Source organism: Echinops telfairi, unplaced genomic scaffold (genome assembly GCF_000313985.2).
Source record: "Echinops telfairi isolate 266 unplaced genomic scaffold, ASM31398v2 ScPeMD7_7416;HRSCAF=8454, whole genome shotgun sequence".
In the NCBI taxonomy this organism is placed as follows: Eukaryota; Metazoa; Chordata; class Mammalia; order Afrosoricida; family Tenrecidae; genus Echinops; species Echinops telfairi.
Window position 1 is genome coordinate 4,511,109 of NW_022111316.1, and position 17,066 is coordinate 4,528,174.

The 17,066-nt window shown below is 45.5% G+C and overlaps 1 protein-coding gene across 11 annotated transcripts in view; it reads right to left on the bottom strand.

The window, feature by feature from the left end:
• Nucleotides 1-1,038: 1,038 nt before the first annotated feature.
• Nucleotides 1,039-17,066, bottom strand: part of CTNND1 (catenin delta 1) — a 47,415-nt gene continuing 31,387 nt past the window's right edge. For 8 of the 11 annotated variants that reach the window (XM_045297112.1, XM_045297106.1, XM_045297101.1 and 5 more), the window contains 14 exons: nucleotides 15,588-16,051; nucleotides 13,925-14,108; nucleotides 13,026-13,143; nucleotides 12,202-12,355; nucleotides 11,824-11,841; nucleotides 11,369-11,437; nucleotides 10,386-10,513; nucleotides 10,141-10,291; nucleotides 8,666-8,858; nucleotides 8,075-8,189; nucleotides 7,020-7,107; nucleotides 4,991-5,053; nucleotides 4,666-4,769; nucleotides 3,935-4,298 (listed from right to left, as the gene is read on the bottom strand). In XM_045297112.1, the coding sequence (XP_045153047.1) occupies nucleotides 4,074-4,298; nucleotides 4,666-4,769; nucleotides 4,991-5,053; nucleotides 7,020-7,107; nucleotides 8,075-8,189; nucleotides 8,666-8,858; nucleotides 10,141-10,291; nucleotides 10,386-10,513; nucleotides 11,369-11,437; nucleotides 11,824-11,841; nucleotides 12,202-12,355; nucleotides 13,026-13,143; nucleotides 13,925-14,108; nucleotides 15,588-16,051 (2,074 nt within the window). In that variant the 3' untranslated portion in view covers nucleotides 3,935-4,073. The other 3 variants (XM_045297111.1, XM_045297110.1, XM_045297108.1) reach the window with 3 other exon arrangements.

Below are 17,066 nucleotides of genomic sequence, written 5' to 3' on the forward strand. Positions count from 1 at the left end.
CCTATGCTCTATGAGTCCCCTGCGAATTGATTCCCCCCTGAAGTCCCCCTCAACAAGGCTATCATACAGTACAGCCAGGGTCCTCAAACTTTTTAAACAGGGGGCCGGTTCACTGTCCCTCAGACCCACTGGAGGGCTGAACTCTAGTTTTAAAATAAACTATGAACAAATTCCTGAAGTAAAAAAAACAAATGGGGCAAAAACACCCTGCGGGCCGGATAAATATCCTCAGTGGGCCACATGTGGCCCGCGGGCTGTAGTTTGAGGACGCCTGCATTATACCCACATCCATTGTAAAATTGGCATTATTGCCAGTAGACCTGGAGACAATTCCCTGGGCTCTAGTTTCAACCTTGAAAGCCTTAATTGGCTGTATCAGTGTCTGCTGGTATGGTTAGTGACTCATATGCATGAAAGTAATCTGTGTGCTTTCTCCAGATTGCAACACTTGAGCAAAGCCCAAAGTTTTTCTAGTTTATTTAAGAGTGATCCAGAGGCTCCTAAAGCAGCAGTAACTCTGTGGAGGGACATCACAGGGCATCCTACAACACCTCATTTCTGGTATGGAAGATCACATATCTCAGGTACATAGGATCCTCATGGATTGCATTCCACGGGAAAGGTTCCATCTGTTTCGCTATCTAAATGAACACAATGTATTACATAGAAGAAAACTTTAAAAAGACACCTCTTTGCCACTGTGTCCATTACAATGCATAGTTACACTGAAGTAGACAATGTGCAAACCAGGCAGAAGGGAAGAGCCTACAGATTGTGTGTAATTCCTTGCCAATGGACAATAGATGGTAACATAGAACTAAGGCTATTAAAAGGCATCTTGAGAGAAACCACCAAACCCCTTTGGAAAATAAAGTCTACCAAGTTCTGGCTCGGTGCTTACTTTTTCTAGTCTAAATAGCTGTCAGACACATCAAGTCTTAAAGGTAATCCCTATAATGCTAAAATGTCCTGGCTTCACGAGCCCAAGAGTGTTTTTCTTTCCCAAGTCTTGTTCAATAAAATGAGGCAGAACCATCATCAGGAGAAGCTATATAATTTTAATCTAAAGATTCTGGCATACAGAAAGCATTTTACATAAATTCTCTTGTTTTTTTAATTATATAATAGGAAATATGGGCCCCAGAAAAAGAAGTTTGTTCCATCGGGCTTATTCCTTGGCCTCTGCAGTAAAACCAATCCCCGGCAATCCAACGAGTACCTGCTATCCGTCCACGTCATTTGGTAGGGCCCAAAGGAAGCTGTAGGCTTGTCCCTCATCTTCTCATTGAAGGAGATGCATAGCTTGAGGAGCAACCTCATGGCCCAACTTACATGGGCCTTTTAATTCTACCTTTTCATACTTATGCGATGGCAGTTGGGGGATGGTAGCTTCTAATCTCCCACTCAAGGACTAAATATTGCAGCGGGCTTGTATTCAACATTTATTTTGCCAAGTGTTGCTCCTTCCTTAGTCAGTCTCCAGTGACTAAGCAAAGTCCTAACGCCCTGAATTTCAAGTATCCATCTCTAGGATAGCAGTAAGCTCCTTATACTCTCCCCCGCAGTCACATTTCGTTTTCAAGAATCTTAAGAATGTTTCACGTGTCATTCATGTCCAGGAGAGTTGGGATTGAGCTCACTCTAAACCCACCCTGGCACAGACCCCTTCTTGTTTGCTCTGGAGAGGAAAGGGACATGGATACGTAGGGAAGTAACTAGAGATGAAAAGGACAGCAGGGAGAAGAGCTAAAAGCAAAGAAATGACACAGACCTCCCACATACACACTTTCAAAACTTTATTTATATAAAAAATCCATTTGTTTTTAAAAGCATTAACAAGAGAGAAAAAGAAAAGGTACAGAGCAGAAGATATGCTCCTTAGTAGTGTTCGGTGGGAAGGTGGGATTTTTGGTTCTCTGGAATTGAATGCTTAGTGTTTCTATGAACAACAAAAAAAGGGGGGGGTGTTAAAAGTCCCCGAAAGCCCATGACTGTTCTATTGCCCACGCCCCCACTGAGAAAAAGAGCACCAGGGAGAGGAGAGGAGGAGAAGAGAAACCAAGAGTGGAGTCCGATCTGGATGGGGCGGTTTCCCCTGTGCAGTGTGCTCCTGAGGTCACAGAAAGCAAACGGCTCCGGCTCGCCAGAAGGGGTGGATGAGAGTGGGCCCATATGGGAGGGGGAAAAAAGGGCAACTAGGAATTGTAATACATAGGGAATGGGGAGGGGCCGTGCACATTTCTCCTACCCCATAGCCTCAATATATAAGGGAAGGGGGAGAGCGAAGGATGAGATTTCCAGTTGATTGAACTTTTAGATTACAGATGAGAAGGCAAATAAGGAAAAACCTTAAAAAAAATTTTTTTTAATCAACTCACATAGCAGCTGATTCCTCTAGCCCAACCTGCTAATACACACGACACTGCAGTGGGGAGTGTGCTGGGGCAGCATAGTGGAGAAGGAGATAACTTGCTCTAATCCCTTCAGAGATGATGGGAAATTCTGGGCAACTGAGAAAAAAGACCCACCCCCCCCTCACTCCTCCCACCAGTCTCACTGTAAGGTTCATCAGCATGGGATGATTATTGCAGAAGCCCAACCTTAAACAGCGGTTGCACAAAAGCTTGCTGTGGCTGAAGTTAAGAGGCTATACCAATCCCGGATAGAGAGTCTGAAGTTCTCTAGGTCACCCCTCTCCTTTCTGCTGTTTAGGGCCAATGATGGGTAGGAGAGTCAACGAAATGCAATTCGTAAAATCATGAGAAATGAGACTGCAGAGGCAAAGAAAGGCACCTGGAAGGGAAGGAGGAGATGCACCCCAGGCCAAAGGCACAAAGAAGAGGCAAAGCCAGGGGTAATCTCCACCTTATAAGGGGCAAGAAGTTATGTACATCAAGTCCTTTAGTTGGCCAACCCCAGGGAGGAAGCAGGGGAGGAAACAGGGCTATCAGATTGGGATTGGGAGAAATAGGGCAAGAGGGGAAGCCAGCTTTGAAGCTTCCTGCCAGTTTCAGACTAATTGCTTCCTGTACATTCCAACTAGCTCCTCCTAGAGGTTCCTCTTCTCTCCAAAAGTCATCTTTCTGCTCCCTCTCTCCCAAAACTTTCTTGGCACATTCTCCTTCTTCAAGAGCCTCCTGCAAATGGCCAGGCTAGGTCAGCAGACATCACAGGATGGGAGAAGAGGGCTCCTCATGGCCTCTGTAAGGGGCAGCGGCAGCAGCCTAGGGTCGGCATGAGGCTTGAAGAAGAGACGGAGTCTGTTGATCTGTTATGGTCCCTGCCTCGGAGAGGAGGATAGCAAGGTCTCTTAACCTCAGTCCTTGGACCCTCACTTACTCAAGGGCCTTTGCCAGGTAGAATGTGCCGATGTTGCCAGCCTGCTTTGCTTCAAAAGTAGCCAAAAAAATTGGCTCCCCTTCTCAAAAAAAAAAAAGTTAAACTCCCTTCTCCACCAGGGAAAGGGGGAAAAAAGAAAAAGCATCACAGTCACCAGTTTATCAGGCTGCTGGACACTACATATGTCCGATTCTTGCCGCGACTTCCAGGAAAGGTTTCCACTCTTCCCTTCCTCCCGCCACAAGAGGTCAAGAGTTCCAGGGAGAGGTGGCAAAAAGAGCTAGTCTGCAGCAGGTTCTCCAGAGGAGAGATTGAGGCATCCTATGCAAATCACTGGGTTAGGCTCTTTGGGAGAAACTGGCGGGGACTTGGAGTGAGGGGTCAATGACACTTCACTGGAGGAAACTGGGAGCTGATGAAGAGAAGGCAGCCCCTTAGGGCTATGAGGACAGGAGGCAGCCTGGCAGTTGGCACAACAGTCCAGCGAAGAAAGAGAAAAATCATCATCGGTCCATTTCACCACCAAAAAAATAAAAGTACATATATTATAAGCTCAGACGGAGCGGCGATAGTGGCGCTAAATCTTCTGCTGTAGGGGAAAAAAGAGAGACTGTGTTAAGAGTTAAGATTATGAGAACGTCAAAAACAAAGGGGCAAATCTGGCGGCAGGAAAAGAGCACGTAATGGAGAATCAGATCACCAGGTGTATATCCCAGCCTCTTAAGCGGGAACAATCACAGAAGCAGAACCCGTGAGCCCCAGGTGGCCGAGACTAGCGTCTCGGGCCTGATCAGATGAGCGTGATTGGCAAATTGCTGGCACGAAGGGCCTCGTTCCTCAAGGATAATCTTGGGGGTGGCTGGAAGACATACCATGGGGGAGTAAGAAACTTGGACCCCCTCATCATCCATAACCAACTCATCCAATTCTTCATCCAAAGATTCCTGCCCCTCGCCCTGCTGTGAACACATGCATTTTGTTAGTAGAAGGAAATAGGAGTGTCATGAGTGTGTGCCAGACCTAAAGGACACCCCAAAGTCTGTAAAGAAAGACATTCAAACAAGGTAGCCACAGGGAGAGGTCAGTCTGGGAGCCGAGCAGTCAGCATTAGTCTTATCAACACCAGTAACAGGAGCACAGCTGTCCTCCCCCATCTGTCTCGTCAGTCATCTCAGGATGAGTCAAAGCCCCTACTTTTCCAGGAAAAACCCGACCAAAAACCAGTGTTGTCTTTCATTATGTCCTTTCCGCCCCCAGTTTCACAGAGCACGCAGGCTTCAAACTAGACTTTGTCTTAGAAGTTAACAGTATATGAAGGGAATTTACCATCAGGGGTGCTCCCTTTAATGGCTCCATATCCCCTAGGTCCCCGGATCGATCCAGTGTTCTGTTGTGGTCCCCTCTCTCATTCAGCGTGGAATAGTTGTTATCTGCGGGGAAGATGGGGGGGGGGGGGGGGGGGGCACAGAAATATAATATCCATTTCTAGATTACAATAAATATCAAACAGTTAAATATGAATTAGGCATCTAGTAGTGAGAGCCTGACATTTGATTTTAAAAATCTAAGTTGGGAAAAAAGGGTGGGAGAGGGGAGAAAGATTCTGGTAGGAGGTTACATAAACAAAATAAGGCAGAAATTCATTTCCTACCCAATAATTTTGTGTTTGATCCCATGTTGCTCATTTGAATTTCTTCCCGATCAGGTTTTTTATCTATATGGAGTCAGAAAAATATTCAGGTCAAAATTAACTCCTCAAAATCCTTACCCATTACAAAAAATTATCTTCTGATCCGTCTTACCACCCTCTTCCTTGCCATTCAGTGTGAGCTTATAAATTTTTTTTAAAAATCATTTCTTGTTGTTGTGCATCTTTGGCTTAAGAAAAGATGGCTGAATTCTCCTATCTGCTTGAGCATTCAATTCATTGTGATTATATTGTCATTAAAGTATACGAGGAAAATATGGCCTCACACAAAAATGCTAAAAAAGGAGAAGGGATTTTAATAGCCCCTTTAGATAACTGTGGATTTATTCTTGGATCCTAAACTACATTCAATACATAGTCGGTGTCTTATTAGCAAACTATGGAATCTGAAGTCATATTAATGATTTCTTTGTACTCTGTCAAATTAAAATTCACTGTCTTGCACTTTGAATGGATTAGCCGTGCATGATTTTGAAACATCAGACATTTCAAAAACCGAAAACCCACTGCCACTGAGTTGATTCCAATTCATAGTGACTCTGTGTAGGGTGTCCCACCCTCTCATCTTCAGAGGAGCAGACACCCTCCTCTTTCTCTCATGCAGTGGCTGATGGGTTTTGACCGCCAACCTTGAGGTTAGCAACGCAGTGCCTAATCCACAGCGCCACCAGGCCCGTCACCATGCACTGGTCATTGGGAAAACACCGGCTCAGAACGATGGCGGCTCTTCCCAATGTGGACACACACTTCATTATAGAATGAAAATCACACTTGCTATGTTATTGTAGAAAAATCTCAGAGTATTAGAAAGTCATCCGGTTCCTGTGTCAGGTTAAGAGGTTTTCCAACATGATCATTTTAAGTTGAAAGCTCAATTTTATCATGAACAACCAATGTCATCCACTAGGTTCCTCAAAAAGACAGGTGGCGTTTTTGAGAAAATGTTTGCCCAATAACCCATGTCTGAATTACCATAGTTCATTTGTCTGCCAGTCACTTTTAAAGTAAAGATGGTATTCCATTAAAAAATAGCTGGTCCAACCAGCAACTCAAACAATGGCCTGAGTGTGTCCTTAAAAGACAAGCTTATGAGACATTTGTAAGCAGCATAAACATTTCATGAGCACGTCCTAATTTGTCAGAATATTCAAAAATATACACATTGAAGGTTAGAGAATTAAAATGAGTAATTTTTACGGCTTCATTTAATACTTTCTTCTTTTTAAGGAATCTGGCTTCTTTCATTTTAAAAACTGAGCATGCAGAAATGAAGACTACAATGACTAGCTTAGTTTGGTATCTTGGCCTAGATATATGCCAAACCACCACCAGTAAGGACCACCAACATTTCTGCACCACCAGTGGAACCTTCCGCGGGGTTGGAATCCTCAGACCACACCCTCTTAGAACGAACCACTGATCCAGGCAAAAGCTGCATGTATTAAAAGAATACAGAATAATATACACTTAACTGAAAAACACTTTACAAAAATAGGATTCTTATTTTTTGGATGGGGGTGGGAGGGCGTGTCTTCAATGTTTCCTAAGAGAACTACGTACAACTCTATCTTCCTGATTACTTGTATTGTCTAATGTTGGAACAGTAAACCATTTACTGTACTAACTTAAGGGGGGAGGGTGTGGCCAAGACTAAGGTTTACTTTGAGTCATTTTCAGTCCACCAGCAAGACGGGATTAGTAACCTACACTGCGTAGATGGCACAGCCCATCTGACTTGCTAAAACTGAACAGAACTTGAAGCCCTTGCAGATGAAGAGCAAAGACTCCCTGATTGTCTGTTTCCTTTGCCAGCACTGAGGCCTGCCAGTTTCTAGGTTACAGCTTCCTGGATCAAGTCCTATCAAGTACGCCCCTCCCAAGAAAGACGCCCTCACCCAGAAACAGCATCCCATTTTTAGAGTGGCCTGGGCAGCCATAAGAAACAACACAGTGTGCTCTCAGGATACCGTACCTGATTTTTGGTTCCGGTCAATGAGAGGAAGAGTACTATCATCATAGGAATGACTGCTCTGGCTCCGAGAAGCACTGTTGAGATTCACCTGGAGGAAAACGTAGGCTGCTGAATCCATCCTCATCTTAGTCCCTAATGGGCACAGGCTTCAGGTCCTTCATTCCCAATATAACTTTTACCGAAACGCAACTCATTAGTGGGCTTATATTAGTGTTTGTGACCAGGTAGTACCAAGGCATCAAACACTCCCGCTGCAGGAAGACAACGTCTCAGGGAGGGACATGCTCCCTCAAAGGGCTCTGGTACATACAGGGAAAACTAAAAAGGCGTGCACCACCTTCACCACCCACCTCATCATCTCTACCCTGAGCCTTTCAAGATCTGAACTGTATGGACAGCAAAAGAACTGGAAGCACTACCCTTTTTCAGGAGCAGTTAGCCAAATGACTTCATTAGTACTGCAAGGCATGGGACAGATGTCATCTCAGTGCAGTAAAAAAAAACAAAAGAAAAACAAGGCATATTGCCCTGGGATCAGGAATATGAAAAGGCAAAAGATTTAGTCTTTTAGCTTTCAACACAGGGAATCCAGAACATATAAACCCCCTAGGACCAAAAAGGGGAGCAGCAATACTAGGAGGGGAAAGGAAGGGAGGAAGTAAGGGGGAACCTATCACAATAATCGACATATGCACACACACACACACCCCACTCCCAGGGGGATGGACAGCAGAAACTCGGGTGAAGGGAGACACCGGTCGGTGTAAGACATGGGAAAAAAGGGAAAAAAAGATGAAGAACTTACAAATTATCAAGGGGACATGGGGGAGGGAGGGTGGAGGAGGGAGGGGAAAAAGGGAGGGAGGGTGGAGAAGAAGGGGAAAAAATGAAGAGCTGATACCAAAGGCCCAAGTAGAAAGAAAATGTTCTGAAAAAGATGATGACATCCTATGTACAGATGTGTTTGACATAATGTATATATGTATGGATTGTAATAAGAGCTGTAAGAACTCCCAATAAAATTAATTAAAAAAAAAAATTATTTCATCTTTTACCTGAAAGTCTGTTTTCTTCCACCCTTCCTTTTCCAGTGGTTTCCGTAGTTCTTTATATCCCCAGATAGTCTGTAACACGAGGGCGGCTGCTCTGACCTCTTTCTCTGAGCGGTTCCTTTCAAGAAGAGTAACACCAGGTGGAATTTTTACATAAAACCAAGAAAGAAGTTCAGTACTGCACACCCTAACATAGCTTTACACAAAAACATAAATGTCAGAATGGGTAAGATCAAACTCTCTCCAAATGCCGTACTTTGTTTAAAATGGTGGCACAAAAACTGTTAGATGAAAGATAATTCATGACTGATTTATACATCACCATGAAGATATAAGATAGAGCAATATTCATTGCTTTACATGTACTGTATATACTCAAGTATGAGCCGAGTTTTTCCAGCACATTTTTAATGCAGTTTTGGGGGTGAAATTAGGTGCCTTGGCTGATATTCAGGCCGGCTTATACTCGAGTATATATGGTACACAAGGGGGGGGTGGGGACTTAGAAAGCAAAAGGAGCCCTTTCATACTCTTTTTCTACCCCTCTCCCACACACACAATTCTTCCAGCTATAATTTTAAGTTGTGAACTCACCCTGATTTGTTGATCAGCACCAGCTTCTCAATACCCTGTGTCTCCCGCAGTTTCTTGGCAGCTTCCAAGTTCTCAGCAATAACCTCATTGATGGTATTCAAAATAGAGACCACGGTATCTTCGGAGAAATTCCGGGAAGCGCTCTGCTGCCCTCCTGGCAGATTGTTTACCAAGTTAGGAATAGCATGTTTACCTAGAGTAGAAAGATGGAGAAAACACGTGCAGGGAGAAGCTGAGCCAGATCTTCAGACAGGTTTACGAAATTACACTGTGTGAAAAAGCAGTATCATCGAGTAGGCACTACTCCATTGGAATTCATCGTTCTACTACTGCTTGAGCTGATCTAAAGGGCCAAACACCTGGAAAGCCGTGGATTTAGCCTTCTGTGGTTTCTTTCTCCTCTTTTCTTATTCAGAATGAACCATGTATGTGTATAATGAGTGTCAAATATGCTACATTACACTTTCAGACACTCAATTGAAGACTGTGTATCGGTTCATTAGAGCAATAGAGTAGTTATTATGAATTAAACACCCACAAACACCATTGGGCTCTGCAACTATCTATGTTAACTCTAGGCAAATTAACTTCCCTGACCCTCCATTTTCCTGTTTTAAAAAAAGGGAGTGGGCTATATTAGTCTGAAATGAGAACAGAGCGTGCTTCACAGTACCTAAAAAAATACCAAGCCAACCCATAGCCATCACGTCAATTATAACTTACAACAATCTTACATAAGTTGCCAAGACATACAGCTTTACAGGAGCATGGCGTCTCATCTTCTCCCGTGGAGCGCCGAGTGGGTTTGAACCTGGCAGTTAGCAGCCTACCACCTAACCCACAGCACACCACAGGTGCTCCATTAATCATCACTAGCAGTTGCACTGGAGCGGTTTGGAGTCCAACTATGGCAACCCTACGTGTCAAAGTAGACAGTTGTGCTCCATAAGTCCCCGGTGGGTGGCTCTTCACAAACACACCACCATGACTTCCTTCTAAGGTGCCTCTGGTTAAACTCAAACCACCAACCTTCCTTTCAATTAGTGAGTGGCTACAGGTGTGAAATGTTTGTACTACCCAGGGACTACATTCAGTGATCAATTGCTATTACCAATCTGTTTTGGAAGAGTTACTCCAAGAACCATTAACCCACTCCAGTCCTTGGCTTCATAAACTATAGAGGATCCTTTTCCTCAGCCATTGCAATAAGTAAATCAATCCCTAAACACCTGCTGTATGGGATGTTAAGCATGCAGTGCAGTGGTTCCCAACCTTCCTCATGCCGCGCCCCCAGTTCCTCATGTTGTGGTGACCCCCAACCATAAAATTATTTTCATTGCTATTTCATCACTGTAATTTTGCTACTGTTATGAATTGGGCGACCCCTGTGAGAGGGTCGCTTGGCCCCCAAAGGGGTCGCGACCCACCAGTTGAGAACTGCTGCTGTAGTGGTTAGTGGCCACTCAACTCCTTACCAATTAATTCTTTGTTACGAGCATCCACAGCCAGATTTCTCAGTGCTCCAGACGCCGCTTTCACTACCCGCTCATGTTCACTGGTCAGGAGATCAGCTATGGCAGAAAGAGCCTTCTCTTGACGCAGAGCAGAGCGGATGTATCGACCATACTAGAAGTAGCACAAGGAAAGAGGTGGAACAGATTGCAAATGGCAGCAACCTAAGTTCTCCCACCTCCAAACCCAGTCTCTGAAAGGTACTCACTGTCCAGCGTCCAGCACACAAGTTCTGGATAGCTCCAGCAGAGGCTTCCAGAATGGCAGGAGTCTTGCTCTCCTTCAAGAGTGAGATGTATATCCGAACCACCTCTGGCTGAAACAAGAGCTCATAGCCTACACAAGAAAGGACAAGGCAGAGGGTGCTAATTAGCACCGACAAACCAGGCTCTGGGTAGTTGCAGAGCAGACTAGTACTCTGGACTGATGGGGGGGTGTATGGTCCTATTCAATTAACTCAAACCATTGTCGTCGACTCAAATTTCTACTCACAGTGACCTAATAGGACAGAACAGCATGTATTGCTCCTTTCAATTTCCAAGGCTGTAAATCTTTATCAGAGCAGAACGCCTCATCTTCCTCCCACCAAGCGGCTGGAAGATTTGAGTTGCTGACCTTGCAGTTAGACCAACTCATAACCCACCATGCCACCAAGATTCCTTTCCATACCATTAGGCTTCCTAAAACTCTCCACTCAACAGCAAACTCAAGAAGTCTGCTTCAATGCCTTAAGAATGAGTCATTCATGGTAAAGTAACAAAATAGATGTCAAGTCAGTATACGGAGCATGATTCTCTCCTCCCTTGCCTCTCCTTCTCTCCCAGTTTGCTTTATCTTGGCTTGATCATAGGCACTTGGAGGATTCAATTAGCTCATGTGTACCAATCAGTGCTAAAGAGTCCTCATCTCAAACGAATAGATAAGATTTCAGTGGCTTAGGGTACCCTAAGTCCCTAGTCAGGTAACCTGAGAAGTCGCCCGTACAAACTTACAAGTGGTAAGTTACTGCTATCATTTCTTGTAAGTCATAATAATATTTCTTAACACTTGCACCATCATTTCACATTACTAAGTGGAGAGAACAAGGAACAGTGAACAAATTGGCCATAATCTGTTCTTAGGCCACCAAACACTGTACCCATGCTCTACACTTAGGAAGCCCTTGGGGACTAGAAGAAAACGAGAACTTACCTCGGGCAGGACTACTTCTTTTAGGGAAGTCCACCGTATCATTTGCTGGATCCTCCGTGGGTTTTTTCCCTTCAGAAGTTAAAAAGAAGTAGGGGGGGGACAGAAAGTTTACGAGAAGTAAGACTCTAGCCTGGCATCTTTTTCATTCAGAATCTCTGAATCAGAGATGTATCGAAGAGGCAAAGTCAATCCAGCGGCCCCAGCTTGTCTCCACTGGGGGCTGAGAGCGACAAGGCATCAGGATAACCACCGCTGTGGCCACTGCCCTTGGTCTTGATCACAAGGACGGCTGCCCATACATAGCATGCCATGGGCTCGCTAGCTCAGAAGGGTCTTCCTCTACTGAATGCTCCTACATGCATCACAGGGCAGGGTTAGGCAAGGAAACACTAGGGAAGGCAAAACCAAAGCATGCAAATTAGAATTAGACAGGCGCCTTAAAAGGTACCACTCACCTCTGGAGAACCACTCATCTTCCAGCGCGTCACCCAAGGTGGAAAGCAGAGGAGAGATTGAAGGAAGAAAAATGCAGGAGAGAGATGTCAACAGGATCACGGGCCAATAGGAAAGCACAGAGGGAAACGGAAGAACATAGGAAACACAAAGGAGGAACGGGGGGAGAAGGCCCCAGATTAGTTGAGTCTTGTCTTCCACTGACCCAATCACTGACACTGACACCACACCACCACCACCTTGAATCAAGCACATGACACAAGGGAAGCAGCGGCAGAGCAAAAGACATCCTTGACCAGGCAGCCAGCCTGGCAAGTATTCTGCACCTGAAGCTAAGAGTTCCTTGCTTTCCCCTCCCCACATTAAGGAGCACGACTCACCTTTGCCCTTCTTGGCCCCAAAGCAGCTGGCAGCATGTGGCCCAGTATTGTTGGCAATGGTTGGGGGTGCCTCCTGATAACGCTCAGCCTGCGGGATCTCCCGGTGAACTTGGTATGATAGGTTCCGAAGAAGGCAAACACAGTTCTCCACCAGCTAGGGGGCACAAGACAAAAGGCGCACTGAGACAAGAGAATGTCTCTAGTCAAGCCCCCTCAGTACAGGTTTCCATGATTTGTAGTTCAAAATACTGATCCTCAAAAGCCCGGGTCAAATCTCACCTCTCATGATGACTCTTGTGTACCCTAAGGTTTTTCAAAATCCTTGCAGCCTCCCTAAGAATCAACTATCAACTTTTTGGCTTCTGCCACTGTTTGTTGTGTGACCCAAAGTTGAATAAAGACATCCTGACTTTTTCCTACTTAGAAAAATATACCACCTTATAAACACAGCTCAAATCAAACTCACTGCCATCGAGTCTATGCTGCTTCATAGCAGCCCTATAGGACAGGGTGGTGCTGCCCCTTTCAGTGTCCGAGACTGTGACTTTAGTGGAGTAGAAAGCCTCATCTTTCTCCCTCAGAGTGGCTGCTTGCTGACCTCCCACTTAGCAGCCCAATGTGTAACCGCTACCCCACCAAGGCTCCTAAGAGCACAGGTGAGCACCTTTAACATATATTAAGTGAAAGGAATTCTAAAGAAAATTGTTCTTTTAAGTCCCAACTAGTAGAGACATCTAACAGTTTTTGAAAATCTGAGTTGACAGGTCTACATTCCAGGTGCCACATGATTGCTACGCACAAAATTCACTCAGCCACGAACATACCTTGCTGTCTGAATCCTTCTGCCCAATCTCAGCCTGCACAATGAAAATGAGGGCATCAACTAAACCGTCACATTCCCGAAGTTTCCTGCGAGCTTCACTCCTCTCTGAGCTGACATTCCTGAGGGGTAAGAGATGCCGAAAAATAACACAAATTCAGAAATCTTCCTTTAAATGACCCTCAACATCTACAATTTGTTTTTCTACTCACTATAACAAAGCGCAAGTGTACCTACACAGGGCTGTGCAGGTGATAGAAAGTTCAGTAAAGACAGTCCCTACCCTTAAGGCATCGATAACCTGTGGATGCAGTCGCAAAGAGAAGAGTAAATAAAGTATTTAAATAGCAGTAATTAAAGGCAATCAATTCAAAGGGGCTTCAAAAAGCTCCTTAAAAAAAAAAATCATCTTTTAATTCCACCGTTGCAGAAAACTTTTTCTGAAATCTCCTGGTACGCCCTGTATAGAAGTATAAATGAACAGGCAAGCACATAGTATTGCAAAGAGGGAAAGAAGGTATTGGAGCACATCTGCCTTGGACACTGTGCTCTTTGAAAGATTACAGATCAAACTGACAACAGCAAATCAAAAGAAAAGATGGAAACCTGGGGGCGGGGGGCGGGGGTTGCACACAGGTGAGTTGACGTTAATGGCAGAGAAGCAACAGTGAAAAGGAGGCTCACAGTGGTTGCAGGACTCAAGACTGTAATCAGTGTCGGGCATTACCGAGAGGAGGAGGAACGCTTCACCCACCCCCCTCAGGAGTCTGGACCTCTTTCACTGCCTTTACTGACGTGAAATGCAGGTCGGAGTGAAGGCTGAATGACAGGCTAGAGGATTTTTTGTTGTTGTTTAATTGAATCAAAAATGTATTCTTCATCCTCTCAAAGCCCTCTTGTTACCTAAGGCAGCCAGCTGTGTTGGTGAGCACCGACTCCCACTCGATGTGGCGAGGCTTACTATCCTCATTGGGTTCCCGCTCCCAGCCAGAATGTGGAATGATCACTTCATCTGTCAAGGCATGCAGCGCATGGTCCACAATCTCCATTTTGATTGAGTCATGGGATGAGAGATTCCACAGGGTTCCTGGCAAAGATAACAGGTCAGAGAGTTCACCAGCGTGCCAGAGAGCCATGCAAAGAACGCCAGAAAGCACCCCCTTACCCTTATTCCACAGTACTCGAGCTTTTGCCACCCGGACCAAGAAACATAGTAGACATCATGGCCCAGTGTAAGCATTAATAAAATCTCATAAACAATACTTATTAAATAAACAACGCTTCCTGACCTTTCTAACCTCAAGTCAGTACATGTTGGGTTGAACAGTTATTTTTTCATGGGGAGCTGTAGCACAGTGGAGGAGCCCTAGTAGCATAGCGGATTCCATGTTGGGCTACTACCTGCTAGGTCAGCAGTTCGAAACCACCAGCCACTGCTTAGGAGCATGATGAAGGTCTCTACTTCCAAAAAGGTTTCCAGGTTCAGAAAACCACAGGGGAAATTCTACTCTGTCCTATAGGCTTGCTCGGAGAAGGGATCAACTTCATGGCAGCAAACAATGTGAGTGTAGCAGTGTGGGTTAAGAATTCGGTGATCTGCTCCTGTCAGGACGTAGTCTCAGAAACCCTATGGAGCGGTTCTACTCTGTGCCAGCATTGCTATGTGTTGGAATCGACTCCATGGTGGTGGACTCTGGTCCTGTGCCACCTGCAGCAATATCCGAGTCTCTACTCGTTAGAGGCCAGCAGCACTCGTGATAACCAAATATGTCTCCAGACATTGCAAATGTCCCCTGGAGAACAAGACTGCTGCTCCTGCCCCCTGCGCTCCTTACAGAGAACCACTGGCCAGCACGCTTTCCTTTGGGGTTTGTTTTTTTTCCTCTAAGAATGTTGACTGTGATCCACAAATGAGTCATAACATACCATGTGACAAACCACTGTTCTAAAGCAAGGACCACAAGCTCACATGTCTCCATGTGTCAGGCAGGTAGATATCAGACCAAAGGCAATGTTTAGGAGGCATCGTCCTATGTGGCAGTAGTTGGTTAGTGGTAACAGGATATGTCGGGGACCACTGCAAACTGAAGAGCTTAAGTCCCCAGAAGTTCCTATTAGGGACAGAGTAGAACCGCTCCATAGGGTTTCTGAGACGACACCTTTCAGGAGCACATCACCACGTCTTTCTCTTCGGGAGTAGCCGGTGAGTTAAATCACCAACCTTGTGGTTAGCAAGCGAATTCTTAACCCACACTGCTATACTACTCACATTGCTTGCGGTCATGAAGTTGATCCCTACTCTGAGCAAGCCTATAATATAGGACTGAGTAGAATTGCCCTTGCCCTCGAGAGAAATGGAGAAGCCAAAAAACTTGGACTTTAAACACTTGCAACCAATTCTAAAAAAAATTCTTAAACCTTATGTGAGCTCAACAAATCTGTGAGATGTGTTTTGCCCAAGGGCCACCACCGTTCCCAAGCTCTAATCGAAATTCAAAGAGCAGGAAACCTCTCTATGGGTCACAGCGCCCCCAACCTAGCAGTTCCCCTCCAGTCTAGAACTCACCAGTAATGACTTCAGTAAGGTCCATATCACGAGCCTTTCGGAGCAATCGCACCAGGGCAGGAACACCATCACAGTTTTTTATGGCGATCTTGTTGTCTTGGTCCCGTCCAAAAGAGATATTCTTGAGTGCTCCACAGGCTCCCAGGTGCACTTCTTTTTTGGGGTGGTCTAACAACCCCACCAGCACTGGGATGCCCTTTAGCTTCCGCACATCGGTCTTCACCTTGTCATTACGGTAGCACAGGTGCTGCAGGTAGGCAGCTGCATTGGACTTGACAGCATCCAGGCGGAAACCCAACATGGCGATCACCTCTGGCAGCTCTGGCTGCCTCCAACTGGAAGGGGGGCCCCCTCCCTTGCGCAGGCTATCCAGGCTTGCCAAACTTCCGCGTTCATGCTGGGCCAAAGGAGCCCAATAGTACTGGTCTGGCGGCACCTCCTCGCCAATCATGTCTTCATAACTCCTGCAAGATTTCAGAAGAACAAAAATAAAACAGCTGTCCGTTCTGGCTTCCTAATAAGCATTCCATGGACCCCTGTCTTTGAGGTAGAAGTAGCTCCAGCTCCACTACACTGATCTGGTCTCCCTTTCACATGAGGGATGAGGTAGAAATAATGAAGGCCATTATCTTAAAGGCATCTGCAGTTAGAATCAAGCCACCTTTCTTTTTCCATGGCAAATATCGGTTAGGAAAGGTACAAGCATTCAGAGAGGTTAATCAGAAAGAAGAGGCAAATCCCGACTAGCCATACTTGAATGATACCTGCCAGCTATGGCCTTCTCTGGACGGAGATTCGAATAAATCTTCAGACAGCAGCGTTAACCAAAGTAACCAACTCAAAAGTCTCAGAAGGGAGCACACAAAGCCTGAGAACATCGGTTCTCACAAGCCCTTAGCTAAACAGGAAATGAGGCGTTGACACCAGGAAACAGCTGGAGGAATAAGACCCTTAAGCACACTTGCTATTCAAGCTTCTCCCCACCCTAAATTTGGAAACTGTACACAGGCTGTAAGTGACAACAGTAATGGGCTTCTTGCTACATCCTCTGCCGCACGGCCGTGAGCAGGCCAGCACATTCATCTTTATCACCCACCCGTCACCACCACTACTCAGTGGGCACGATTTCCAGCCTCCAAAGTCCAAAGGCACTCTTCTCTCCAAGTCTGTCCAAACGGAGAGTGCTGACCAGCATCACACTTGCCCAACCCAAGGAACAGAAACAGACAAAGCAACTGAAGGTGAAAGAGTCAAACCGGAGACTAACTCCCTCCTGTTTCAGTACAACCAACAACCACTAGAGGGGAGCCCATCACACTATTATTTATTCATAGCCACTAGGAAGGAAGAAACCCATTATCTGTGAGCTCACCTCACTCCCGGCTCCCACAGGAGAAAGGGGAATCTATTGTATGCAACTCCCCAGATAAGCTGATTGTTTGCTTCACAAAACCACTCCCACTGCCACCAAAGCCTGCA